The sequence below is a fragment of the Perognathus longimembris genome, chromosome 26 (genome assembly GCF_023159225.1).
Source record: "Perognathus longimembris pacificus isolate PPM17 chromosome 26, ASM2315922v1, whole genome shotgun sequence".
Classification (NCBI taxonomy): Eukaryota; Metazoa; Chordata; class Mammalia; order Rodentia; family Heteromyidae; genus Perognathus; species Perognathus longimembris.
Genome location: NC_063186.1, coordinates 10,731,535 through 10,742,056, shown reverse-complemented (window position 1 = coordinate 10,742,056; position 10,522 = coordinate 10,731,535). Strand labels below are relative to the sequence as shown.

Here is a 10,522-nt window from a genome sequence, read left to right as displayed (position 1 = left end):
GACTCCCGCCTGTCACCCGGGCCCTGAGTTCAAACCCTGACAACCAATTAATATTAGGACTGGGAACGTGGCTTAGTGGTAGAGTGCTCGCCTGGCATGCATGAAGCCAGGGACAGTGCTCAGGTTGGAGGAGGGGGGGGTCCCGCCTGTCACCAGGGCCCTGAGTTCAAGCCCCAAGCCTGGCAAATAATGATGATGATGACGATGATGATGGGAACATGGGAAATCTAGCGGGATCTTGGCCCATATTTATGCCTTCCTTTCTTCCTCCAAGCCCTCGGGCCATGGAGAAGATTCTTCTGGCCGTCATCATCATCATCATCATCGTCGTCGTGCTCGTTTGAGCCGGTCCTGGGGCTTGAACTTGCAGAGCAGCTCTGGAGCTCTTTGCACTCTACCTACCCCTTGAGTCACAGCTCCACTTCCAGTTTCCTTGGAGATCAGAGTCTCTCTGGGGGCTTTGAACCATGGTCCTCAGAGGTCAGCCTTCCTGAGGAGCCATGGGGGGGGGGGGGGAGATCAGAGTCTCCCTGGGGGCTTTGAACCATGGTCCTCAGATCTCAGCCTTCCTGAGGAGCCATGGGGGGGGGGGGGAAGATCAGAGTCTCCCTGGGGGCTTTGAACCATGGTCCTCAGATCTCAGCCTTCCTGAGGAGCTGGGATGACAGGCGGGAGCCACGGGCAGGTGGAGATCAGAGTCTCCCAGGCCTGGGGGTAGTGGGGGTGGGGGGGAGGCTTTGAACCCTCCCTCTCCTCCCATCTGCCTGACCCCTGTGACCCTATCCGCCCCCCCCCCCCCCGCCCCTTTCCCCATCCTAGGCGGCGGCCATCACGATGACGACGACGACGACGGCGACCTCCCTACCCGACTACTACGACGGCTACGACGGCTTCGAGTACGACGAGGAGGCCGAGGCGTGCGCGCAGGACGACCTGGTGGCCTTCGGCTCGGTCTTCCTGCCCGCGCTGTACTCCGTGGTGTTCGCCGCGGGCCTGGTGGGCAACGCGCTGGTGCTGCTGGCGCTGGGCAGCGGCGGCGGGGACCGAGGCCGGGGGCCGGGCTGCCCCCCGCAGCGCCACCGACGTCTACCTGCTCAACCTGGCGGCGGCCGACCTGCTGCTGGCGGCCACGCTGCCGCTGTGGGCGCGGTACGCGGCGAGCGCGCGGGGCCTGCCGCACGCCGCCTGCCGCCTGGCCACCGCGCTCTTCTTCGTGGGCCTCTTCGGCTCCGTCTTCTTCCTCACGCTGCTCAGCGTCGAGCGCTACCTGGCCGTCGTGCGGCCGGCGGCGGCGCGCTTGACCCCGCTCCGCTCCGTGCCCCGCGGCGTGACCCTCAGCCTGGGCGTCTGGGCCGCCGCCATGTTGGCCGCCGCCCCCCAGTTCATGTTCACGGGCAGCAAGGCCCGCGAGTGCCTGGGCGATTACCCGGACGACCTGCGGTCCGTGTGGCCCGTGCTGCGCCACCTCGAGGCCAACGTGCTGGGCTTCGCGCTGCCCGTGCTCGTCATGGGCTTCTGCTACGGCCGCGTGCTCCGCGCCCTGTGCGCCTGCGCGGACCCGCGCAGGGCCCGCGCCGCGCGCCTGGTGCTGCTCGTGGCGCTCGTCTTCCTGCTCTTCTGGACGCCCTACCACGTGCTGCTCTTCCTCGAGACCCTGCGCGGCGCCTTCGGCCTCTTCCCCAGCTGCCCCCTCCAGCGCGACCTGAGGCTGGGGCTCATGGTGAGCGAGACCCTCGCCTTCACCCACTGCTGCCTCAACCCCTTCATCTACGCCTTCGCCGGCCGCAGGTTCCGCGGCTACCTCGGCCACCTGGCCCGGAAGTGGCTGGGCGGCGTCTGCGCATGCGCCCGCTGCTGCCGCGCGCGGCCCGGCGGCGGCGGCGGCCACGCAGGCCACGCAGGCCACGCAGGCCCCCCACGCGCGGCGTCCTCGGCCCTCTGGCCCGACAGCACCCTGGGGACCGTCGGCTGCACCCAGATCACCAGCGAGGGTCAGGAGTCGGTGCTGCTCTGAACTCTTCCCCACCCGGATATCCGCTTCTGCCAGGACCCACCCCGGGGCTCGAACTCAGGACCCTTGAGCTTCAGGGCTTAGCTTCCTAACGCCGGGAGCCACGGCGCCGCAGCTCCCCTGACTGCCTTCCTCGTTGCTCTTATTGTTCCTCCTCGTTGTTGTTGTTGCTGTTGTTCTTCTTGCTGCAGAAGAGAGTCTGGGGGTGTGGGGTGTGGGGGGTGGGTGGGGGAAAGGACCTTCCTGCCCCGAGGCTGGCCTCGAACCACCATCCTCCAGCCTCCTGAGGAGCTGGGATGACAGCAGGGAGCTACCGGTGTGGCTCAGGCTCTCGGGATCGTCTTGGAGATGGTGGTTCTAGAAGCTTCTCCCAGCATGCGGGGAGACAGAGGTGCGGCCAGTGCGGTCCTGGGGGTTTGTTGAGTGCATGATGGAAACGAATAAACCAGTTCCTTCACCATTCCCTTCCCTGGCTGAACACAATCCAGGCGGGACGGCATCTTCCCCCATCTCAGTTATTTTGGTTACAGGAGTTCCTTTCCAGGAGTGATAGATATACATTGGGGCATCTTGGTGTCCCTTCCTCCCTCCCTCCTTTTTAATTTTTTGCCAGTCCTGGGGCTTGGACTCAGGGCCTGAGCACTGTCCCTGGCTTCTTTTTGCTCAAGGCTAGCACTCTGCCACTTGAGCCACAGCGCCACTTCCGGCTTCTTCTGTGTCTGTGGTGCTGAGGAATCGAACCCAGGGCTTCATGCATGCAAGGCGAGCACTCTACCACTAAGCCACCTTCCCAGCCAATAAGTATGTAGTATATAATATATAAATAGCTATTTAACATATATAAATGTATAAACCATAGATATATAAAACACACACATATAATCTATATACAAATATATTTCAACATACAAATATATCTTTAGTATATAACTATCTCTAATATCTTTAATATATATTAAATATAAACTTGTAAATATGTACTGTATAAAATATATTTACTATGTGATTTTTTTGGCCAGTCCTGGGGCTTGGACTCAGGGCCTGAGCACTGTCCCTGGCTTCTTTTTTTTTTTTTTTTGCGCAAGGCTAGCACTCTGCCACTTGAGCCACAGCGCCACTTCTGGCCATTTTCTGTATATGTGGTGCTGGGGAATTGAACCCAGGGCCTCATGTATACAAGGCAAGCACTCTTGCCACTAGGCCATATCCCCAGCCCTATGTTATGTTTATTATAGACAATATATAAAAATATAAACATAAGCACATTTAACATATATTCATACCATTCATATATATGGATAAATATATATGGGCTGGGAATGTGGCCTAGTGGTAGAGCGCTCGCCTAGCACCCATGAAGCCCTGGGTTCGATTCCTCAGCACCACAGACACAGAAAAAGCCGGAAGCGCTGTGGGTCAAGTGGTAGAGTGCTAGCCTTGAGCAAAAGCAAAGCTCAGGGACAGTGCCCAGGCCTTGAGTTCAAGGCCCAGGACTGGCAAAAAACCAAATATATAAAGGTAGACACCAACAGACAAAATAGAAGCATAAATACATAAGCTACCAATATGAACTTCATATATCTCTGTTTTGCCTGGTAGGAGGCGCTGGGTAGGGAGTGGGTGCGGTAGGAAATCCACAGATCTGGGGGTGTGGTTGTTCACCTCGCTGAAGAGGAAAAGGCACCCCGCAATCTCGCGCTCCGTGAGTCATTTGGGGCCCAGATTCACATGGATCACTTAAAGCCAAAACCACATGGCATAGTTCTCTTCTTCCCTCCCTGATGAAGGCGTCTTAACGGGTTGGGGGTGGAGGGGTCCGCTGCCCAGCCCAGCCTCACAGATGACATTGGGTACATATCAGAACCTCACAGACTTTTCCTGCCCAGGCTGGCTTTGAACCCTGATCCTCCAGATCTCAGCCTCCCCGACCCTGCCCTGGGTTCAAAACCCTCCTCTTTGTCCTCTGCCTGTTTGAGAGCTTTCCTTTGGGGTGACATGAATTTCTATTGTTGGGGACTGGGGTGAGGGGTAAGAGGAGGCTGAGAAAAGCCCAACACTTCCCCTTTTGGGGTTTTGAGTTGCAGATTTTTGTTTTGCTTTCACAGCTAATTCTCAACCAGGCCTGGGAGACAGAGGGACGGATAACAGGCAGGACTTACTTAGCTGCATTGAGTTTTCCAGAAAGAACCAAGGGTGGCTGGCTACTTAAGCGCGTAAAAGCTTAGCTAGGGACGGTGCCCGGGCCTTTTCTGTTTGTTTAGCTTTGTGAACCAGGCCTAGGCCTTGAGTTCGAGTCCACCGAAAACAACAACAACAAAAAAGAATTCCACCTTCTGTGAGCCTTAGCTGGGGCTCGAACTCAGGGCCTTGAGCTCTCATGAGCTTATTCTACTCAAGGCTGGTGCTCTACCACTTGAGCCACAGCTCCAACTACTTTCTTATTCTTCATGTGGAAATTTCTATGCCTTCCAGGGGCTCATTCAACACCAGGAAGCGAAAGGAGAAGAGGTGGGGGGTGAGCCCCACGGGTGCTGCTGGGTGATTTCCGTCCATTTCAGGCAGCTCAGGCCTGTCAGCCCTGCCAGCCCTGGGCAGGGAAGCCAGGGTGGTGTCCAGTGAAGCAGCAAAAGGCTAGATCTGTCGCTCAAGTGGTAGAGCACCACTCATGAGCCAAAGAAGCTCAGGGACAGCGCCCAGGCCCCAAGTTCAAGCCCCAGGACTAGCAAAGAAAAGACAAAAACAACATCAATTTGTCTTTAGCGTCCACAGCCTGCACTGTGATCTTGCTCTGTGCATGGGACAGTGGTGGTTCTCGAACCCGGGGCCTGGGGAGTCTCCTGGCCAAGAGGCTAAACATTGGTGGCCACCATTTGCATATAGGTTGCCCTCATTTGCATAGTAGATGCTATCATTTACATACCAGCCCACTTGCATCTATCCATTGCCAGTATTTACATATCTGGAACCCTCATTTACATATGTGCAGTCCCCTTTACATACATGTTGCCCCTCCTTTACACATAGGTCACCCACATTTACATATCTGCGGCCACATTTACACATATGTTGCTGTCTTTTACATATCTGTTACCCACAATTACATATGTGCAGCCGTCATTTGCCTTCATTTACACATCTCGAGCCCTCGTTTACCTATAGGCTGCCTTCATTTGCATAGCCACGCCCCTCATTTGCATGGCCGCTCTTGTCCCTAGCCGCTGGGGGTCTCTGCGGAGGAAGGCGTAGAAGCCGCCTGCACACCACGCCTCTCACACGCGCCCGGGTGTGCCTTTCACACCTCCCAGCCCAACGTGACAGCCATCGCCCAGCGCTAGGGGCTCAGGAAACAGGACCCACCCCTCCTCCCCACACCCCCCCATTCCAAGAACACAGCACCCCAAAGAGGGCGAGAGGGGGGACACAGTGCTCCTTGGTGGGGGTGGGGGTGTGTGTCTTTGTGTTATGTGCCGGTTCTGGGGCTTGAACTCAGGACCTGAGCACTGTCCCTGAGCTTCTTTTAGCTCAAGGCTAGCACTCTACCACGTGAGCCACAGCGCCACTTCTGGCCTTTTCTATATATGTGGTGCTGGGGAATCGAACCCAGGGCTTCATGCATACGAGGCGAGTGCTCTACCACTAGGCCACATTCCCAGCCCCTCATTGTTAATTTTTAAAGCCGCTACCCCACCATTAGTTGTGTAAGGGAAGGGGAGTAGTGTGACATTTCCACACACGTGTGCCATTCATTCCCATCAACCCCCCCCCCCCCAACTCCCCTCCATCCTCTCTGCCTTCTTTCGTTATTTATTTTTTTGTAATCTGGCATTTACAAACAGGAACGCATACCTGAATTACATTAAAAATACAGCTTTGGGATGACATTGAATTTGCGGGAATTATAGGCGCCAAAAGAGAAGGAGGAGGGGCTCTGGGTGTGGATTCTCTGCCTTCCGAAAACAAGTTTAGGAGACTGGGAAAGGTGGCCTAGTGGTAGCATGCTCGCCTTGCATGCACGAAGCCCTGGGTTCGATTCCTCAGCACCACAGACACAGTAAAGGCCAGAAGTGGTGCTGTGGCTCAAGAGGTAGAGTGCTAGCCTTGAGCAAAAGACGCTCAGGGACAGTGCTCAGCCCCCTGAGTTCAAGCACCAGGACTGGCAAGAAATACACACACACACACACACACAACAAATGGTAGCCACAGCTGCCAGCTTGCACGTGTGGATTCTGCCTCTACTTCCTCCGTCTCACTTCTTATCTGATTTTTAAAAATTATTCATCCTGGGTGTGGGTGAGAAGTGAGATTTGACTGTATTTCTTTCGTTTTTTAAATTTCAATATGTGTGTGCATGCTAATCCTGGGGCTTGAACTCAGGGCCTGGGCACTGTCCCTGATCTTTCTCTGTGTTCAAGCTCTATCATTCGAGCCACGGCTCCACTTCGGTTTTCTGGTGGCTTCATTGGAGATAAGAGTCCTCACAGACTTTCCTGCCCCGGGCTGGCTTTGAACTGAGATCCTCCAGATCTCAGCCTCCTGAGAGGCTGGGATGACAGGCCATGAGCCCTGGGCAGCCAGCAAAGACACTATATTGAGCTGGGTTACTGGTGGCTCACACCTGTCATCCTAGCTACTCAGGAGGCTGAGATCTGAGGATCTTGGTTCAAAGCCAGCCCAGGCAGGAAAATCCATGAGACTCCAATGAAACCACCAGAAAACCAGAAGTGGAGCCGTGGCTCAAGTGGTAGAGAGCTAGCCTTGAGTAAAAGCATTGTGTAAAAGCAGCTCAGAAACAGTGCCCAGGCCCAGAGTTCAAGTCCTAGGACTTACACAAGAAAAAAAAAGTAGACACTATATTGAATCCTGACCTATACACACAGAAATTTTTTCCATTTATTTCTATTTAATTTCTTTAGATCATGTTCCATAGAGTATAAATTTTGTACTTCGTTACCTGTTTGGTTATTTTTTTTCTTCCTCTCTCTTCTTTCTAGTCCTGGGCCTTGGTCTCAGGACCTGAGCACTGTCCCCCAGCTTCTTTTGCTCAATGCTAGGACTCTGCACTTGAGCCACAGCGCCACTTCTGGCTTTTTCTGTGTGTGTGGTGCTGAGGAATCGAACCCAGGCCTTCATGCATGCTAAGCGAGCACTCTACCACTGAGCCACCTTCCCAGCCCCTCTTTGTGTATTGTGAAATTAAAGTGTCTCCACATAGCCCGGGGCTGGCCTAGCACTTCCATGCCCCTGCCTCTCTTCCTCCATTCTTCTTTGCTCAGGTCTCCCTCTGTACTGGTCATCTTGGTGATTTTTTTTTTTAAATTCTTTTCTATTTTTTTAAAAACTCAGCCAACATGAAAGCCAGCTGTGTGTCTTTAAGATCTGCTGTGCTAAACCCTTAGCAAGCACTTCTATTTGCAGGATGGGAACCCAGATAAATAAATCCCAACCAACCAACCCCAGGGTGGCTTGTGTCTGGCAAAAGAACCCAGGCCGGCTGGACGGAGATCTATTTTAAGGAGAGAGGAAGCAAGACAGGAGAAAAAAAAAAGTAATAATTGTCCCCTGCCACAGCTCCAAAGGCTGCAACCCTGAGCCTTGATTTACCACTTACGAAGTACCCTTCTCTTCACAGAGCAGGCCTTGAACCTCGTTCCTCTCCGCATATGTAGAGATTTCCAGCAATCTGGAGTTACCCCCCCCCCCCCCGGCCCTGGCCCCTCATCTACAAGCTTTTCCAAACCTTCCTGAGCAACTTGAATTTCCCTTCCCCCTCCCAATCAGCATGGCTGCTGCCAGTGGAGGCTGAGATCTAGAGGATGGAGGTTGGAGGCCGGGCCCCAGGGAAGGAACATTGTCTGTGAGATTCTCCATGTTCAATGGACGGCTGCTAGAAAGTTGGAAGGGGAAGAGGAATGAACGCTGAATGACCAAGTGTCTGGCCTTGGTGGGTTGTGTTTCCTAGTCAGGGACTGAGAGAGAGACCACAGTCAGCACTTCTACACTCACAGTTCCGTGAATTCTTCTATGGGGCTTTTTAATTTTTTTTTGCACACATCTTGTCCACACCTCCCGGCTCCCTTCTCCAGTTTGCTGTTGACTTGGCACAAAGGCCAAGTTCCCAGGGTACCAAGCACCAAGCACCGTCCCCAAGACATGCTGAACAACATAAAGATCAAACACGCAAGGCCCAGAGTGCATGGCACAAATAATCACTGAGATCATCCAAGAGGAGTTCAAGAACTCGGGGTGCCAGCAGCACTGGCCTGTCAGGAGGCTGAGACCTAAAGGATCGCAGTTCCAAGCCAGCCCTGGCAGGAAAGTCCATGAGACTCTGCTCTCCAATGAAACCACCAGCCAAAAGCTTGGGAGGAACTGTGATTCGATGTGGTAGAGCGCTAGCCTTGAGCAAAAGAGTTCAGGGACAGCGCCCAGGCCCTGAGTTCAAGACCCGAGGACCGGCACCAGAAATAAAGTAAAATCAAATAATAGTGGTAGCGTGCTCGCCTAGCATGCATGAAGCCCTGGGTTCGATTCCTCAGCACCGCAGACACAGACAAAGCCAGAAGTGGCGCTGTGACTCAAGAGGTAGAGTGCTAGCCTTGAGCAAAAAGAAGCCAGGGACAGTGCTCAGGCCCTGAGTTCAGCACTGAAAAAAAATAAAATAAAATAATATCAATCAATAATAATGAAAAAGAACAAAGGTTCAGCTTGGTTTACAAGGAGAAAAGTTCTATAGATCACAACCAGTGACAGATTCTCCCTGTCACCCGGGCCCCCACCACGCGTGGCGGCAGAAGTTTGAGACCAGCACTTTCTCTGGTGTTGTGAGCTGAGGAGAAGAGACAGAAGAGGAAGGGGACCTAACAAACACAAAACCCCCCAAACCCCGAAGTTCTTTCACCTTCCGACAGCGCCACCTAGTGCTGAAACCTTTCACAGGTCAGGACGCAGAAGCGCCAGGCCTGAGCCTGAGGCCCTGAGTTCAAGCTTCAGCAATGACTAGATAAGTAGATAGAGATAGATAGATAGATAGATAGATAGATAGATACATAGATACATAGATACATAGATACATAGATAGACAGATATATGGATAGTGAGACGAAGAGATGGATGGATGGACGGACAGGTAGATGGGTAGAGATAGATAGATAGACAGATAGATGGATAGAGAGACGGAGAGATGGATGGATGGATGGACAGATGGATAGATAGATATAGAGAGATGGCTGGATGGATGGACAGATGGATAGATAGATATAGAGATGGATGGATGGATGGATGGATGGACAGATAGATGGATATAGATAGATAGATAGATAGATAGATGGACAGATAGATGGAGATAGATAGATAGATAGATAGATAGATAGATAGATAGATAGATATAGATCTCAAGCCTGTTACCAGAAGGCTGAGCTCTAGAAGATCTAGAGGATCGCAGTTCGAAGCCAGCCTGAGCAGGAAAGTCCACGAGACTCTCATCACCAATGAACAGTAAAAAAAAAAAAAAAAAAGCCGGAAATGTCACTGTGGCTCAGGTGGTGGAGTGCCAGCCTTAGGAAAAGAAGCTCAGGGACAGCGCCCAGGCCCTGAGTTCAAGCCCCAGGACTGATCAAGAAATTAAATAAGGAAAGGGAAGGGAGGGAGAAGGCAGGAAGGAGAGAGAGAGAGAGAAAGAAGGACAGAATGAAAGAAAGGAAAGGAAGGAATGAGGGAGGGAGAGTAAGGGAGAAGAAAGAAGGAAGGGAGAAGGAAGGAGGGAAGGGAGGGAGAAGGAAGGGAGGGAGGGAGGGAGGGAGGGAGGGAGGGAGGGAGGGAGGGAGGAAAGGAAGGAAAGAAGGGAGGGAGGGAGGGAGGGAGGGAGGGAGGGGAGGGAGGGAGGGAAGGCGACCCGGCTGGGGTCACGGAGGTGAGAGGGCCTCACCCCTGCGGTGTGCAGGATCCTCAGGGGTGTGACCTGGCCCAGGCCGGTGTGTGAGGCCGAGGCTGGGCCTCCAGGTTTCCGGCCTCCGGGCTGGGGCCCCACCGCCCGGGCGGGCAGCCGGGAGGAGGCCGGCGCCTCTGCCGTGACTCACGGGCCGCCGGTGACTCCAGGGGTCAGAAATAACCGGCCCCCCGCGCCGCCCTCCCCCGCCCGCCCGCCCGCCCGCCCGAGTCACGGCGGGAAGAGCCCGTGACTCAGCCCCGGCTCGGTGACACGCACGGACACGCGTGCCCACTCACTCGCCTCACACACGCACGGGCGTGCCTCACACAGCCACGCACACCTGACACACCCCACACCTGACACGCCCCCACACCTGACACCCGCACACCTGACACGCCCCACACCTGACACCCCCCACACCTGACACACCCCACACCTGACACCCCCCACACCTGACACGCCCCACACCTGACACCCCCACACCTGACACGCCCCACACCTGACACCCCCCACACCTGACACACCCCACACCTGACACCCCCCACACCTGACACACCCCACACCTGACACCCCCCACACCTGAC

The 10,522-nt window shown here is 54.4% G+C and overlaps 1 protein-coding gene across 1 annotated transcript; it reads left to right on the top strand.

Annotated features, from left to right (window-relative positions):
• Positions 1–834: 834 nt before the first annotated feature.
• Positions 835–2,014, top strand: Cx3cr1 (C-X3-C motif chemokine receptor 1). The gene is given in 2 exon segments (XM_048334486.1): positions 835–1,059; positions 1,061–2,014. Coding segments are annotated over 2 exon segments (1,179 nt in total).
• Positions 2,015–10,522: the final 8,508 nt, after the last annotated feature.